Raw genomic sequence first — 18470 nt, 5'->3', positions numbered from 1 at the left:
ATAACACACTATCTGCTTAGGTAAGCTACATATATTCATAACTAGAAAAATATATGGTAGTCTCTATACTATAATTTTTAATATTTTTTCTACTTTATTAATATTTTATAATGTATATTTTAGCACTTTTATTGATGTAGGGACATATACCATAAAATATATGCATTGAAGATATAAAATGTATAATTTAATGATCTTTGTCACAATTATAAATTTGTATCCATCTCTTATTTAGTTTTAAGCCTTATCCATTACCCACTAAAGAAGATCCCATTCCTTAAGCCCTTATTTTTTCTTTCTTTTTTTGTTTTTTTTTTGTTTGTTTTTTGGGGGTTTTTTGTTTGTTTGTTTGTTTGTTTTTCGAGATAGGGTTTCTCTATTAGTCTTGGCTGTCCTGGAACTTACTCTGTAGACCAGGCTGGCCTCAAACTCAGAAATCTGCCTGCCTCTGCCTCCCAAGTGCTGGGATTAAAGGCGTGCGCCACCACTGCCCGGCTAAGCCCTTATTTTTTAAATAGCAGGAACCATTCCCCCATCTATCTGTCTCTGTATATTTGCCTATTTGAAGTAAATAGAATCATAAAATGTATGACTATAGTGATATGTAGAATAACATCAAATTATGTATTTGTTTCCTAATGCCATAGCTACAAGTTGCTAAGAATAGAGTTATCTTTTTTAATGTGTGTATTTATTCTTTTACAATTCAGGAAGTCAGATGTCTAGAATGACTTTCACTAGAATAAAGACAATAATGGTTTTCTGGGAGGTAATACACCCCTCATATCCCCTGAGGTTGCCATTTCCTGATTTGTAGCCTTCTTTTTATGTTCAAAAGATAACCATCTTGGTAAGAGTCAGAGTTTCCAAAAACAAAAACTATGGGAAGAGTAAAGTACGTGACACTGTAAGGATTAACACAATACTGTCAACACTCCACAGCTAAGACCTAGATAGAGTCAGCAAGGCAGAGAGCCAGGTCCAGAGGACAGTGTCATTGTGAGTTCTAGTTCAAAGCCTCATAGGCTCTAGAACCCTGAAGAATCAAAGTATCAAGCCACATCCAAGGCCAAAAAGGAATCAAGCAAGGAGACATCCCACTTACACTAACTTTTTGTCCTGTTTGGCTTGTTTTTGATTGATTAAACATATTTTCTTTAGTATACTATGCTAGATGTTAGTCTTATCCAGAAACACTCAGAGATATGCCCTGGGTATTCTATGGCCCTGTCAGATTGACATAAAGTAATTATCAATCTTTCTAACCTCTCCTTACCCCTAGCTACCCGCTCCACCCTTTGTGCTCTGTCTCCCTCTGTTTTCCCTTTCTCCCTCCCTCCCAATCTCTCCCCTGTCAACCTACTTTACTTCATAAGGATTCCTATGGTCATCTATGGGAGAATATTTTTTTAGGCTACTAGGAACCACCCTCTGACTTCCCAAAGATCGGTACTTGTTCTGTCTGTGAAATACACCTACTTTCTGAGTAGTGACATACACCTCAATCTCAGCATTTGGGATGGTGATGTAAGAGAATTATGAGTCCTAGGGCAACCTGGGCTATAGATTGAGACCCTGTTTCAAAAAAATTTTTTGTTAACATCTTATTATAATTTCTATTGCTGTGAAGAGATATCATGACTGTGACAACTCTTATAATGAAGAAAATTTAATTTGGGCTGACTTACAGGTTCAGAGGGTTAATCCATTATCATCATGGCAGGAAGCATGGCAGTATGCAGACAGACAGGATCCTGGAAAAAGAGCTAAGGGTTCTACATCTGGATCAGTAGACAGAAGGAGAAGGGACAGCTGGTCTTGGCTTGAGCTTCCAAAACCTCAAAGCCCACTCACAGTGATACACTTCCTAATAGTGCCATTCCCTGTGAGCCTATGGGGGCCATTTTCATTCAAACCACCACATCCCCCGAATTATCAATTCATTTTTATTAGCTGAAATCGCATCATGGATTGTGGGATATAGATCTTGCTAATTCTAGAAGTTGAATTTGGCATTGGAGGGGCCTGTGGATTGAGGGTAGGGATGGAAGGTCCTGGTGGAAGCTTGGAGATTGGTAGAGACACTTGCAAGGTGACTAGGGTGTGCTGCGGCACTGCATGTGAGGCCTAGGAAGTTGAGAAAGGTTCTTGGAGGACAGGTCCATACAGGCTCCCCTAGTTCATCCCTATAGAAGAACATGCAGGCACTGCGAGGCACCATTTTTAATCTACATGGAAAAATAAAATCTAAATCTTTCCAGGGAGTCCTTCAAATATTGGACCACCATTTTGTTTCTATTTCTTGTCTGTTTCTGATGCTTGGGTCAAAGGTTTGATATCCAGTTTTTTCTAGTTCCTTCCCTGCTCCTAGCAAGCTGGTCCACCTGTCCTCAGAAGGAAGGGATGACCTTGAATCCAGGTTTCCATAAAGGGGTGTAATAAAGGCATGAATATTAATCATTTTACATCTGTTATAAGATGTGGAAACGGTGTGTGTTCAGTTAATCTTTCCTAGATACCTTATAATGCCCCCCAAGAAAATTCAGTTGGAATAATTTTATAACCAGAGAGAAACTAAAGGTCAATTTCTTATTTCTTTGTTGAACAGAGATGCAAAATTGCCTGACAAAGTATTAACAAGTTACATTTATCTGATTCTCCAGACTGTTTTCTTTATAACAATTGAGACTACTTCAAGACTGACTACCCACCAACAGTGTCAGACTCTGCATGTGTCATGATTCAGTTCTCCAAGACTACTCTCACTTCAGACTACCATCATAAGTCCTAGCTGCCCAGTTTTTGTACAAAAATTATAAATAGTAAATCAAGTAACAAGTTACATTAAAGCAGATGGAGGTGTCTCAGAGAGACTTTATCTAAAGAGTTTGCCACCTTCACAGGTCACATGTAGCAACCCAGATGTTGTCGGAACCTAGTCATGTAGTTTTTAGGGAGGCTTCATTACATAGTTGTAATTGATTAAATGATATTTGTTGGTAACTGGATTCCAGCTCCTGCTACTCTACATTTCCTGCAGATAACAGATCATTTCCAAAAGTTCCCACCCTCTAATGTAAACTTGGGTGTCCTAATAACCAGCTGCCACCCTAAAGCTATGTAAGGGTTATTAGACTTATTAGACTTATTCTGTTTATTTCATTATTCATGTGTGTATGTCTGTGGGGTGTGTGTGTGTGTGTGTGTGTGTGTGTGTGCGCGCGCGCACATGCACACCAGCGAAAAACAAAAGAGGTTATTGGATCCCCTGCTGGAGTTCACATTTTCATATATTTAAGAACTATTAGATATAATAGTTAAATAGTGCACAGACTGAACCTGAGGCCTCAAGCATGATAAACATATGACACTGCTACTGAAGCATCTATGTCCTTTATGGTATTTATTACACGTTTTTTTTTTAATACAAATCATGGAAGTTTTGTTCATATAAACAAAAAATAAATTAAAATCTCCCATAGTCTTATCACTCAGAGTTTACCAGTGTTTCCATTTGATATAAAAGAGAATTACAGATCAGAGATTGCAATTAATCTAAAGTACCAAAATTATTTTCTTAAATCTATCAAGTCCTTCACAAATTGAAATATACATGTGTTTGTGTAATCATCTGTCTTTTGTGACATGCAATAGAGAACAATACATACAAAAGCAAAATTATCTGCATTGTTGATGTTAATAATTACAAATTATATATTGATCTCTTACAGTCTACCAAGCATTAAAAATTAGTTGGATTCAGATGTGAAGTAACTCTGATATTTGTATGACTTTCACTGCACAGATTTGAAAACCTTTCTTGCATAAGATGTAACTTCCATTAAAATGTACTCTATTTTATATAACTAATCATTATGTACTATCATTTTTGTTTTGGCCCATAATTGACACTTTAAAGTCAAAATATCAAGTGAAAAAGTTATGAGGACAGGCCAGGAACCTCACGTTCTGAGAAGATGTACTACTGACCTGCATCCTTTCAGGACTCTGTAAGTATCCACTAAAGATACGAAAATAAATAGGAAGAAAGGAAGGAAGAAATCATACATGATCAAGAACTTAACAAGAGTTTAAAAATACAATCCAAGCAGAAAACTCCCCCCCACCTTCCACACATGCAAGCCAAATAAAAGATGGAGGTAAGGACAGCAGCTGTCGTCTTCCACACAATGGGCTTTGAAATACAGCTGCTGAGTGTGTGTGTGTGTGTGTGTATGTGTGTGTGTGTGTGTACATAAGTACAGGATATGAAACTAGCAAGGTGTCTACAAAGAAGAGCATGTGGAGGGGAGACTTAAAAGTGGAAAGGTGGCTCTGGGCAGGAGATGAGAAAAGATGAGGGAGGAAGATGAATGTTGTTTGAAAATGTCATAGTAAAGCCTAATACTTGATATGCTAATTTCCAGTCTTTAAAAGAAAACAAAAAGACCTAAAAAGAAACCAGAACACTGCCTGGAAAGCCACAGCATTGAAAAGTATTGCTTTTCCACAGATCATGAATTCAACATACAGCCTTTTTCACACCATCGTTGTATATCTCTGCATTTCGACAACTTTGTTAGCATACATTTACTAGTATAGAAGTCACATTTCTGTTGTGTGTTATTACCTGATTGGTTTGGTTTTTTTTTTTCCTGTTGTGTCTGAGTGGTGGTGAAATGTAACTTGCCTCTGGGTTACCCAGTATTTTAGAGGAACTAATTCTGTTGCATTTGCTTTTCTTTCAACCCAAGTTTTAGTCAGTTATCTAAATAACTATGCTTAATAAAGGGTTTTAAAGGTGATTCTATATCTTCCTGGTTTAATCTTATTTTAATACATTTCCATTGGTATGATATTCCCCTTAAAAGATACATAATTAACTTAACTCAGCATGTTTTGGGGCTTTTTCCAAGAACATAATATTGAATCTTAAATTTGGATAGGTTTTTATATTCTTTTATTAATTTTTAAAGGTATCATGAAATAATGGGTTTCCTTGTGACGTTTTTATACAAATCTTGTTCTTACTGTTTTCTTAACTTACCTTTGCCAGCCTCATGTGTCCCCCTCTTAATTAATGGTCCACTCCCTTTCCCTAATAACCCCGTTAAGGGATAGCAGCAGGAGACTTGGCCCAAGCAGTATCATTATATGAAAGTAAGCCATGTTGGTTCCTAAGACAGACATTAACGAGAATAACTTGGAGTTTCATACACCCAAGTCTTATGTTGTTGCTTGGATCAACCTTTGGAACCACTGATCCACTGTGAGGATCATTGCTATAGAGTAGAAACTCAGAAGCTCTGTCAGTTGACACTCAGAGCTGCATCTCCTGCATGAATTTTTGAAGTAGAAAAACAAATATAGGTCTCACTGTATAGGTCTCTCTGTTCTGGCTGCTCCCTCCTGTCCAAAACCATTTGAAAGACACTCCACAGCTAGAACATTGACCATCCAAGAAAGGGCAGAGTTAAGAGTTTTGGGAAAGTAGGTGGACCTGGCCAACCCACAGACTGAAATGTATGATGTTATAAATTCAAATCTCTAGTAAGTAATAATTGACCAGTACGTACTTCCATTTTATTAGTTGCTAGGTTTTTGTTCATGGACCTTTTATCATGACTTGTAATTTTTAACCTATTTTTTTTTACTTTATATTTCAGATTTCTTATAAACAAGCTATTTGAGTCTTAGGTTCTTTAAACCAATCTAACACTTATATTTCATACCAATGTTGATTTGGTTAGTTTACCATCTTACTTTTTTCTATATTGTTTTCTACTGTGATTTTCATTTAAATATTGTTTTCATGATTTAATTTTGTACTTTCTGTTTCCCTACTAAAAATAATTACTTTAGTGCATGTCTTAGATATTTTTAGAGCACCTTTAAATTTTCTCATCATCACTACATTTCATTGATAGTTCTAGAACTTTCCAATAGTGTATGTCTGGCCTCTTCCAGGTTTGTACGATTTCATCATGCATTTTTTTTCACCTGCTGACATGATTGATACTATACTTGAATTTCTAATTAATCTTCCTTAAAGAGATGTGATTTACATAGATGTTTCATATTTGCCTGCACATTTGACCTTGTATGAGCTCATTGCTCTGCATTGCCTTGTATAAATCTAGATAGTTACCTGGTACTGTCTTTAGTCTGCCTGACAGACTCTCTTTAATATTTCTTAGATGTTCTTTAGAATTAATTAAGATGTCATAAATACTGGCATAACTATATAAATATTTATAAAACTTTTGGTGAAGGACACTAGACACAACTTTAAAAACATGGGAAGAAGTGCTGACAAACTACCCAAGTCACAACAATAAATACTGTGAAAAGAACTCTAGTAGCAGAGTAAACAATCACAAGAATTGAGAAGTGAAATTATATGAACTTACAAAGCTGCATTGCGACAAAGGAAATAATCGCTAGAGTGAAAACCCAGCCTGTAGGATGGGAATAAATCATTGCCAATTACTCAGCAGATAGGGATTAATACCTAGAATATATAAAGTGGCAAAAACTAACCCTCTAAATTCATAATTATCCAACCAGTGAATAGGCTGATGGCTGGAGAGATTGCTCGGTGGTTGTGAGCACTTGCTACTCTTCCAGAGGACCAGTCTAGTTCCCAGCACCCACCTCAGGTGCCTCAGAACTGCCTCTGACTCCAGTTCCAGCAGATCTCATGCCCTCTCCTGGCTTCTGGTCTAGTACCCCCTCTAGGGGTAGTTGGTTTTCCTCTAAGATCCATGACCTCACTGGGTAGCTAGATGTTAAAATGAATGACAGATTACTGACATAATGGAGTTGTTATTGAAAGTGATAAGCCAGGAGAATGAGAGACAAACACAATGCAACGTCTGTAGAGGGAGTTTTCAATGGGTGTCCAGAGTCTGTCCTCCATCAAATTATATACATTTTCTACAAGTATTCTATATTGTGTAAAGAAAGAGTGCTTAGAATATGTGTAACAGAACCCAAGTAGGTTTGGTAGTTTTATGTGGGGGAGATACAGATACTTGCACATCCAGATTTACTACTGTCTTACTCTTAATGTACTTTTATACTTGTATATTCCTAGAAGTCTTAGAAAGATGCACACCAATCTATTTATGGTAGTTATCTTTGAAAATAATTTTTTAACTTTTTAAATGTTTCTGTTGCCTGAATTTTATAATAATTCCATAATCATTTGGAAATAAAACATTTTTTAAATGATGCATTATATATAATTGCCAAAAATATAGAGAAACTAAATCAAGACCAGGGATTCAGAAGCAAATTTATCACAGTTTTTTTTTTTCTGTGAGGCTTAAATAAAATTTTACTTTTAAAAGTAAAATGCTGGCTCTACCTATACAAAACATATATTAAAGTAAGAATAATGTTTTAAGTTGTATAAATTCACTAAAGATTTCTGTTGTAAACTATTAGTTTACATTGGAAATTGTGAAGAGCATGATTTACAGAACTGTGAAATCAAGTCTCCAATTCAAATTCACATATTCATTGATCATTAATACACATTGTATGGGACTTTAAAAAGATGACAGCAAAAAAAAATCTGTTCATTCTACAAAGAGCACTGATCAGACCAAAGGAACACATCTGTCTGGATGAAACAGTGACTTATTGGGGTTACTTAGAAAGTCATAGGTAAGAGAGGTGACTAACTGCAGCATGTGTCACTCAAGTTCTACTCCAGCACCAAATAGCCCACCCATAATGGGGATAGATTCATAAGCTGCATTGCTGGAGCCTCCTGCAGACAGCTCTGCTGATTGTAGGGTCCCTCTCCCTAGCAGTTTTTCCCCTTTTACAGCCTTCAAGATCCTCCTGACCTTTGTAAGTTGCATTCACTTGCTGAGTCTTATGATTCTTCTCCATAAAGAATGCTTGAATTCTGAGAGGATAGCTGCACACCTAAAGTATTACTTAACTTAAAATGCAAGGCAGAGTGGATAGCATTGGAAAGAGGGAGGTTGGATGGACACAGCCACATAAGAGAGAACAAAGCATTTCTTGTCTCAGCCCAGGAGTCCCGGAATTCTACATATTCTGTCTGGAAGATACAGCATAGCTGATGCTTTGTAGGACTGGTTTTAACTGAATACCTTTTGTCTATCACACAGCAATCAGCAAGCCTTTTTACTGGAGAACGTCCCATGCAATAATGCGAGCTGTGAAGAAGTGCATCGGATGTTTAAAGTCTACTGGGACCTAGCAGGCCTAAATCTAATCAAAGATGCCATGGTTGCCACCTTTTTTGATATTTATGAAGATGTAAGTCCAGAGCTGTCCTGTGTTTTGAGTTTATCTGCCATGTTAAACCCTAGTGTTGTCTCACTGTAGTTCCATGTTTTTCTTACCAGAAAGTAGAATGAGAATGAAAGTAGATGAATTCATTAACAAAAACCTCTTAATGTTAAATATGGGTGTGGTCTGGCTAATGATAGTACTAGTTATCTCTATAGTTGACTATGAAAATGTTATCTGTTTTTGTGCTTATTTGGAATAAACTGCCACAGAAGTGTTCTTTATAAGAGTAGCAAATTTACATGCTGACCAAAAGCAGAGCCAACAGGTACCTGCACAGAATGGCAGAAGAGTGAGTCACTTACACTTGTGAACTAGAAGGTATCAGCTGCCCGTTTCTACGGCTCCATCACTGGCTGCTGGATAACCTGGTAGAAGGCTCTTTCAGTACCTGATATCCACCTTAGTAGGGAAAACTTCAACTCTATTTAGAAGAAAGAAGAGACTGCTGACGTGTATAAAGTTAGTTTATGCACTTCCATCCTTGCAAGGTGGTTTACTGTGGAAGTAATGCCCATCAGGATGTTTGTGTCTTCAGTAGCCTTCTCGTTCTGTTGTTGTAGTCCACTGGGTTTAAGAGCCTTGTACTCATTGATGACTGATCAATCTCTGTATTTCCTTCTGTTCTTCCTATGCCAAATCTCATTTCCTTTCAGTTTTCATTAGTTTTCAAGCATAAAAGTAATTGGTAGAAAGGAAAAATTAACAAAATTGCCTATAAATCAATTTTTAATTTCTGTACACCAAAAAATATAACAAATGAAATTTTAGATTATTTTTAAATATGGGAAATAGAATGTTTCAAATAAGTGAAATACTTTATATCCTTAATGTAAAAGTCTTTATAGAAACTGCTGCACCAGTTTCTGTGACTAATAGAAAAATAGAATATATTCTATTCTAATAGAATAGAATATAGTCAATGTACAGGGAAAAAATATGTTGCTAACATTTAGAATGCAAAAGACTGTCAGCTTTAAGTGAATATATGGTTTTTCTTCCATAAAATGAATTGAATTTCTGCTTTATAAAAGGGAGGGGTAAGGGTGAAGCCAGTACTGCAAGGGCTGACTGGTAACCTGGCTGCATTTGCAGAGTGTCTGAAATTTACTGCACAAAGCAGTCTCAGCCTGTAAAAAGCATGTGCAGCAAAAGCCTGGAAATCTGAGTTGGAACCCCAGCCCTAAGAAAGAATCAGCTCCTTAAAGCTGTCCTTGACTTCACATTACACCTCCATCCCACCCCACACACAGTCATGAATCTAAAGATGAAAGCTGAAGGCCGGGCACGATGGCACACACCTCTAATGCCAGTGCTCTTGTAGCAGAAGCAGGTGGATCTTTGTCAGTCTGAGGCTAACCTAGTCTATAAACTTGGCTAGCCGGTTTCAGGCCAGCCAAGGCTACATAGTAAGCCCTTATCTCAAAAAAAAAAAAAAAAAATCACAGTTCATGGACATATGACCAGAAGGAAATATACCAAAATGCTAACAATTATTTTCCAGGACTATTTTCTTTTTGGTTACTGTTTAAGTTGTGTGCACACATTTTCAATAAGCTTATTTTAAACAACTTACTAAAGCATGTACTTAAAGAAAACATGTGTTAGTCAACTCTCTACAAGTGGCAAGCTAGCTGCGAAAATTAACTTAAAAGGATGGAGGGTTTCAGCCCACGTCTTTTGGCCTGTGTAGTATAGTGCATCATGGCATGAGCACATGGTGAAGGAGACAGAAAGATGCTAACATCACAGTACCTCTTCAGGGACATCAGGAACATACCACGAGTTGGCCCTATCTCCAAAAGTCCCACCACCTCCCACATGCTGCCAACCAAGTCTTTAAAGTGTAAACCTTAAGGATAACAATTATTCATACTACAGCACAAGTCACATGGTGCTAGTTTTTCTTACAATGTTTGCTTTTTCAGGGGATCTTGGACATTATAGTCCTCAGTAAAGGATACACCAAGAATGATGTTGCCATCCATACACTCAAAAATAACTTTGAAGCAGATGCTTATTTTGTTAAAGTCATTGGTGAGTATTTTAGATGTCAGCATTCATCCTTCCCTCCCTCCCTTCCTCTCTGTCTTTTTAATCATTTCATGATATAAGCACACACTTCTGTGCAATGATTCACAGCCCTGCAGAGCAGGAGATAAACTTGAGCAGCACATTGTGCTAGCTGTGATAGGCCACATTCAAACACAGCAGCTGTCCCAACAGTGACTCCCTTTCCCTCTGGTTTAGTATTCTGCCCAGGATATCAGTTGAATTTTTCACATTTTTCCAGACTTCTTCAACCTAGAACACTTTTTCAGCTGTTTTCTATTTTTGTCTTCATTGGTTTTAAAGAATTCAAATTTTTATATTGTTAGAAAATCTATTTCCTCACTGTGTAGCCCATGATCCTTTGCCTGCCTCCATGTCTGTGTGAAGGTGTCAGGTCCTCTGTAAGTCAAGTTTCAGACAGTGTGAGCTGCCATGTGGGTGCTGGGAACTGAACCTGAGGCATCTAAAGAGCATCCTCCGGAAGAGCACTCGGTGCTCTGAAAACTACAACGCCACTTCTCCAGCCCTGAGAGGATCAGCTGTCCTCTCCTGAATTCACTGGTTCCCTTTCCCTATCCCTCCATACACATGTTCTTATATTACTTGCATACTCTTTGTATCACATTTTTACCTGGTACCACTACAGTCCATTTGTCAAATGATCCTACTTTGCCATCATTCCTTCTACACTTTTTTACATTTGTTTATTATATTGTATATGCGGCTGCCTGGTGTATGCATGTATACCACATGCATGCAGGAACCCTCAGAGGTCAAAAGAGGTGTTAGATCCCCTGAAACTGGAGTTACAGGCAGTTGTGAGCCACCAAACTCAGGTCCTCTGCAAAAGCAGCCAGTACTCTTTAACCGCTGAGCTGTGTCTGCAGCGCCATTCTTCCACATTCATAGGCTGGCATTCAGCTCTTCTTCCACAGCCCTTGCCCTGGGCCTTGACTCCTACACATTTTTTTCATGTATATAAAACCCGGGCAGGCTCTGGGTGCTTGGTATACCTGTTAGTAGTGGTTTGTCCTTTTTTCCAGGTTCTTTATGGATGAAAGTAGAAAAATGGAAGGCAGGCTTCACATGGATACACATCTAGTCATATGTGTGATAAAGCTATGGCGTCCTGCCACTACGTCCATTTCTAACATAACACAGGACTTCCCAGTTTTTTCTAGTCTCTCCATGTGCATCTTCTGTAGCAGTGACTTTGTGCTCTCATTTCTGTGTTGTTTCTTTACTGCAGCCAGTTGCCTACAGGTGCTTGGCTCGCTGGCAGCTGTGCTCATAAAGGCCTTGTGTATTTTATTGTGTGTATGCCTGCATTCTCTGGAAAGACTTCAAATACTGTTGGTTTTTAATTTGATTTCTACATGATTGTTTTTAGTATGTGGAAATAAATGTTGCACTGCAGCCTCATTGGACTTACTGATTCTCGGAAGATTTTTTTTTTAAATAGTTGTTTGGGGGAATTTTTCTTTACAGACAACCATTCATAAGGAGGGGCAATTTTCTTTCTTTTTCTTTCTCTTATGCCCATGCCTTTTATGTCTTTATTGTGCTACCTACAAAGAAGGAGAGTGGGGATCTTTGCCTTCTTTCTATCATGAACATCACATTCTCACCAGTGGGTATATGAGCTGTACAAGGCCTTCTCCTTGTGGTATATTTAAAATGTTCACTCTGATCCTCATTTACTGAGAACCCTGATTTGTCAGTTAATGTTGAAAGATAACTATTTTGTTTTTGCTACTTATACTTTATCTCTGACTTCTGTACATACACCATGTTACAAATGTATCTACAGCCACATACATGAATATACACAGATATTAAATTTTTAAATTAATTTTTAAAGATATATAGGTATATAGTGAACAGAAATTTAATTTGCTCAGAAATTGAACCAGTTCCTATTTGAGATCATGAGTCCGTGGATGCATTAATAGACTTGGAGGCTTGGGTGGTGGACGCTAGATCTTATTTTTAATTTAAGCTCGTAACAGTAATACTAGGCTGTTATTTATCTTTCCACAGTTCTTAGTGGTCTGTGTTCTAATGACTGTCCTCGTAAGATAACAGTAAGTAAATTTAATTCTTCATCACAAATACTTCTGTGAAAAATTTTTCAGGGGCCTAAAAGAGGTGGCTCAGTGGTTAAGAGCATTTACTACTCTCGCAGAGGACCCATGTTTAGTTCTCAGCACCTATGCAGAAGTTAATAACCATCTGTATTCCATTTCTAGGGATCTGAGACCCTATTGTGGATTGCTCAGGAACTGTATACACATGGTACACATACATACATACATACATACATACATACATATGCGCAGGCAAACACTCATACATATAAAATTGATAAGCTTATTAACATTCTCTTCAGAATAAATAAATATACACAAAATAGTCATAATAGGTTACCATCAAAGATGTTATTAGTGTTTGGTAGACATTAAATTATCTGTCTTATACAAGGAAATTGCTAGAATTTGGTACCTCTTCATACAAAGTTATCACTAAACAACTGAGAATGTAGCTTAATTAGTAGAAGGCTTTCTAACTAGCACAGGCCTTGAGTTTGATCTCCATTGTATAAAACCAGGCCTGGTGGTCTGTGTCTATAATCCCAGTACATAGTAGCTAAAGCCAAGTGGCTCAGAAGTTCAAGGTCACCTTTGCGTGTACAGAAGTTTGAGGTCAGCCTGTGATAAGGAAGACTGTGTCCTAAAACAAGACAAACAAAGACCCAACTTTTGTATGAGGATCACTACTTCTGCTTCACACTTAGTTTTTTGATTTAGATGACTATAGTAGAACACAACCTAAAGAACAGTGTTACTCATCTTTGTATAAGTGATAGAGAGCACAGAATCAAGCACATTCATGAATGTGTGCAGAGAGAGGGAAGGCACATATGGACATCTGAGGACAACCTCCAGAGTTTTTCCTCACCTTCCCATCTGGTTTGAGAGCTGGTCTCTTGTGTGTGCCACTCTGCCACATACTCCCAGCTACCTGACCCACATGCTTCTAGGGATTCTCCTGGCTCTGCCTCCCATCTTGCTCAAAGGAGTACTGGAATTATAGATAGATGATTGATAGATAGATAGATATTAGATAGATAGATGATTGATAGATGCTAGTTAGACAGACAGACAGTCAGTCAGTGACTGCATCCAGCTATTACAGGAGTCTGACTCAGGTCTTAAGGCTTGCAAGGCTTTCATCCACTTAGCAATCTCCCCAGCCTCAAAAATTAGCCACCGTTGTACTACTTAAAAGAAAAAAAGCCTAAGCCTCAGAGAAATTAAATTTTCCCAAGTCTTGGGGTCAGTGAGAAATTTCAACACAAAATTAGGTATTTTGCTTCAAGTCTTAAATCTTTTTAATCCATTTAAAGGACTACAATGCTAATACTTTTATGTGTAGTTGAGAAACTTCCTATAGATGAGACATCCTGACTGTACTTGGGAACAATGACTCTGAAGCAGTGAGGAGAGCAGGGTTGGCAAGAAGAGAGAGGTTGGTTTACAACGCATGGAGAGCCCTAAAGCTGAGTGATTCTTCACACGGCCTCAACTGAGGGAGAGGGGCCAGGGCTTCTCTACGCCTACGTCACACAGATATTACACTCAGACATGGGACACAACTTCTTTTAGCTGAGAAGGGCTGCCAGTAAGGATCCCGCTGTGAACTAGCAGCAGCCGACACTTGGACGGGAAGTAAGTATTTAGTCCTTAAATGCAGGCCTAACCTAAATGATGCATCACTACATCCTCTGCCAATACCAATGCAACACACTTCTAGAAGCTAAGAAACAGATACACAGATTCAACAGTAGGTTTAAACTTTAAAAATAGATAAATGAAGAAGCTGCATCTCTTGCTGTAGATGGTGCTGCCGGATTCCCAGCAAATCTGTAATTGTCAAGTACTTGAGAAATTCTTGATTTGTCATCAGTAGAACCTACATTCATAAGAATGCGAAGGATGTATCAGGGATTAAAACACAGGAGAGATTCCTCTTCCTCTTCCTTTTCCTCCTTTTCCTCCTCCTCTCCCTCTTCCTCTCTCTCCTTCATCTTTCTTCTTCATTGTTCTCTCCTCTTTCTCTTCACTCACTCCTCTACTACCACCTCCTCGTCCTCCACCTCTTCCTTCTCCTCTTCTTCCTCATTCTTTCCCTCCCTCGCCTTCCTACTCAATAATGTCTCATGTACTTAGGCCGGCCTTGAACCTCTGATCTTCTAGTCTTCACTGTCTGTGTGCTAGGATTACTGGTATGCACCACCATGCTGTTTGTATGGTGCCAGGAATCAAATCCAGGACTATATGCATAGTAGCCAAATACTCTACCAGCTAATTACAGCCCATGCTCAAGCTTCTCCTTCATTTTTGAAGGACAGTTTTTCTAAGATCACTACAATTTTACTTTTGTGGTAATTATTCAAGTAAAAATTTTTCAGGAGCTTATCTTTTAACAGGATGTTCATTACAATCTACAGGTTATATCCTTTTTAATTAGAGTTGATTTCAAAGAGAGGAAATGTATCATTTTATTTAAAGTTTAAAGACAGTTCTATAAATAGAATCAAGATAAACTATCAATCTGATTAGGCTCTGTAAGTTTCTCAGGAAAAGCTGGAAAGTAATATCTCTAAATGCAAAAACAATTATATGAGATAAAACTAGAAGTCAATATTTTCACTTGATTGTAATTATAAACAAATTTTGTCATTTATTTATGTTACTAAGAAATCGTAGCAATTCAGTATATATAACGGGGCGGGTGTGGTGGTGTACACCTTTAGTTACAGCACTTGGAAGGCAAGGGCAGGCAGATCTAAGTACAAGGCCAGCCTCGTCTACATAGTGAGTTCCAGGACAGCCAGGGCTATGTAGAGAGCCCCTGTCTCAAAAATCCAAAAAAGAAAGGAAGAAAAGAAGATAAGGAAGGAGTGTGGAGATAAAATTGTTGTCATATTTGAGGTGAAGTCTGAGATTTTCTTGGTACTGATAGTCAAACTCATAGTAGTTCAGTAACTCTCTAGTTCAACCTGCACCCCTCTCTAACTCATGCAGCTTAGTTCTAGGTGCAGCCAGAATAGTAAAGACAAGTTTGTTTATAAAGTAGAGACTTTAGATCTTTAAAATACTTCATTAAAATTCTAAACTTTATTAATGCAACCATCAAGTAATGTAAGGTGTTGGAAATTGTGTGCTGAGGCTGGTGAGATAGCCTAGCATATAAAAGCCAAGCCTGGTGACATTAGTCTGATCTCCAGGATCCACGTGGTAGAAAGCAGAACCAGCTCCTGCAGGTTGTCCTCTAATTTCCACACATGTTCTGTTGCTTCCAAATACTTATACACATACACACACAAATAAATAATTGTAATTTTAATAATTTTCTATTAACCATGTTTAATTTGAACTAGTATCTATGGAAATGTTCTCTTAAGTAGCTAACAATTATTTAAGTTATATATTTATATACATAACTATATATGGATACTGGTAGACTTCCTGTATTCTGGTAGATTCACCACCTTACACACACACACACATACACACACACACACACACACACGTATAAGTAGACAGCACTAAAGTTGGACTTATTGGGCTATTTCAAAAAAAAGACATGAAAGTGGTATGAGGTTTTGGAGCTAGGAGGCAAGTACCAGGTTACATATGATCAAAATATTGTGTATAAATGTATGAAATTTTCATGTATAATAAATTGTCGTGAAATTCAAATCATTCACTTACTTCCCAAGACCAACTATTTCCTTTCTTCCTGCAGCCCTTTGGAGTGAATCAGCCTGGACCTTATATCATGTACACAACTGTAGATGCAAATGGATATCTCAAAAACGGCTCAGGTAAGACCACGTGGGATATCCACAGTCATCTTCCTTCAATATACTGGAAAGGCAAGCTACTGTCAAAAATCATCATACATCACAATATGAATAAAATTTCCTTTTATTGCACTTTTCTATAGACATACATAAAAAAATTTCAAGAGATTTTAGAACAAAAATATTAACATTTTTTCATGTATAATTATTATGATGAGCCAAACCCAGTATCCTTATTTTTCAACTGAAATAGCAGAAATTGAGAGGTAATTTGAGTTATCTTAAAGATTGAAATGGTAAGTCATATAAATTAAGCTCATTTTAGAAGAAGTAAAAACTAGTAATCCAATTAATAGTACAATCTAAACCAATTCTATGTTTTCAAATGTGGCATGAGAAGTCCAAGATTTAGAAAGAGGTTTTTGATATATGTTTATAGAAGTACAATTTACTTGTACATTGCAGCAAACATTATGACAAAATTTGGTTAGGACAAAAAGGAAACCAACTAAAGGATGTGTGTATGTGTCCAGTGGCAGATTACAGTAGATCTAGCTGCCTGCACGAAGAATACATCTTAACAGAATTTTCTTTCTTAAAAATCATAGAGTGTTACCCACAAAGTAGTCTAAACAGGCTTGCTGTAATAACCGTAAAGAACATATGAACATGTTAGTGGACAGTTTTGTAGTATATAATGGTCTTATTATTAAATTATTTAATTATTATTATTAAATAATTTATTAAATTTAAATAAGTTATTTAATAATAACTTATTGTTATTATTATTAAATGTACTACAATGAGTTTATTTTTTAGCTTACTATAAGCATGTCAGAATTCATTATGATGGGTGTGGTGACACCTTCCTTTAATCTCAGTATTCAGGGGGCAAAAGCAGGCCTGTGAGTTCCAGGCCAGCTTAGTTTGGAGAGTGAGTGCCATGTTAGCCAGGGCCATGCAGAGAAACACTGTCTCCAGAAAAAAAATAATAATTCAACATATAAACATTCTGTAAACAAAAATATTCTAAAACTTTTAAGGAAATTTCTGATAAAAATATCATATTCAAATATTTTGATATACCACTACAAGAAAGAAATCATTTAAGTCTTAATTTCCATACATACTATGTTTTTATAGTCTGTTAATTCTTTTAGTTCTTTCCTAAGATGCAAACAGTTTCACCGCAAAGTGAAATGTTCTGAAACTCTTTATTTGGCAATGTTGGTAAACTCGGGAATACCAGTTGCTCCAAAACCAAAACTTATCTCCACAGGTAAATTATCAGTGAAACTTAAATCTACACTTTAGCAACTTAAATCCACTTCTGTTTCAAAAAAATACTCATTTCACACCATCAAAAGGTTATTGTCTCAGGATTGTGTTATTAATTTTAAAATGAGAAATCTCCTACTTATCATAGCTATATATCAATATCTTAAAGTCCTGTATTATCCCACATTTTTCTTAAAAATCATATGCTATATATTTTTTATATACCTGGTCACAAAGAGGCTCTGATGTCTCTGGGCCTTTTGTCATGGAGCTACCATAGTTATGCTGGCTGGTCCTCTACTGTGTTTGCTTCAATGTCGAAACACATTGAGACAATGCAACGATAAACAGCTATTAGGAGCAGAGAGGAAAGCACATATGATAAGAACTAAACATAGAAGAAAAACTAAGGACATAAGAATGCAGTGTCTCAAGTACAATGTATGAGCACAATTTGAGGCTGCTCCCCAGCTAAAAAATGAGGTATTTAAATACTAACAGCACAAGCACTGCCATAATGAGAACGTCGTTGGTGTGCTGCCTAGAAAGTACCATGTACAGTGCAAACCAGGATTACAAATCACCGTGCATACACTGTGTTGCAATGAGGAGATGCTCACAAATACAGATGCACGCTGCGCACCTGCCTCTTGTACTCCCCATCACTCTCCACACGAGTCCCCTATTGGGATTGCTTCTGCTTTCATGACCTAAAGTGAAAGAAAATGTGGGATATTTGTCTTTCTCAGACAGGCTTACTTCCTGTGATAAGATTATCTTCACTTATTTCCATTTGACTACAAGTTAATTCCATGGCTGGAAGAAATTCCATTGTATATAAATAGCATATTTTGTTATCCATTCCCTCTATTGTGGGAAATTTTGGTTGGTTCCACAGTTCAGCTCGTGTGAAAAGATCTGTAGTAAACATCCATAGGCA

At 37.2% G+C, this 18470-nt stretch overlaps 1 protein-coding gene across 1 annotated transcript in view; it reads left to right on the top strand.

Annotated features, from left to right (window-relative positions):
* Itfg1 (integrin alpha FG-GAP repeat containing 1) overlaps positions 1–18470 on the top strand; it is a 137751-nt gene that overhangs the window by 108443 nt on the left and 10838 nt on the right. The window contains exons 11-14 of the mRNA XM_034523105.2: positions 8148–8298; positions 10260–10368; positions 12424–12467; positions 16195–16273. Coding sequence (XP_034378996.1) covers positions 8148–8298; positions 10260–10368; positions 12424–12467; positions 16195–16273 — 383 coding nt within the window. The remainder of the gene's footprint in view (positions 1–8147; positions 8299–10259; positions 10369–12423; positions 12468–16194; positions 16274–18470) is intronic.

This window comes from Arvicanthis niloticus, chromosome 18 (genome assembly GCF_011762505.2).
Source record: "Arvicanthis niloticus isolate mArvNil1 chromosome 18, mArvNil1.pat.X, whole genome shotgun sequence".
NCBI classification, from domain to species: Eukaryota; Metazoa; Chordata; class Mammalia; order Rodentia; family Muridae; genus Arvicanthis; species Arvicanthis niloticus.
Note: the sequence above shows the minus strand (reverse complement) of the source record. Positions and strands in the feature narration are given on the sequence as shown.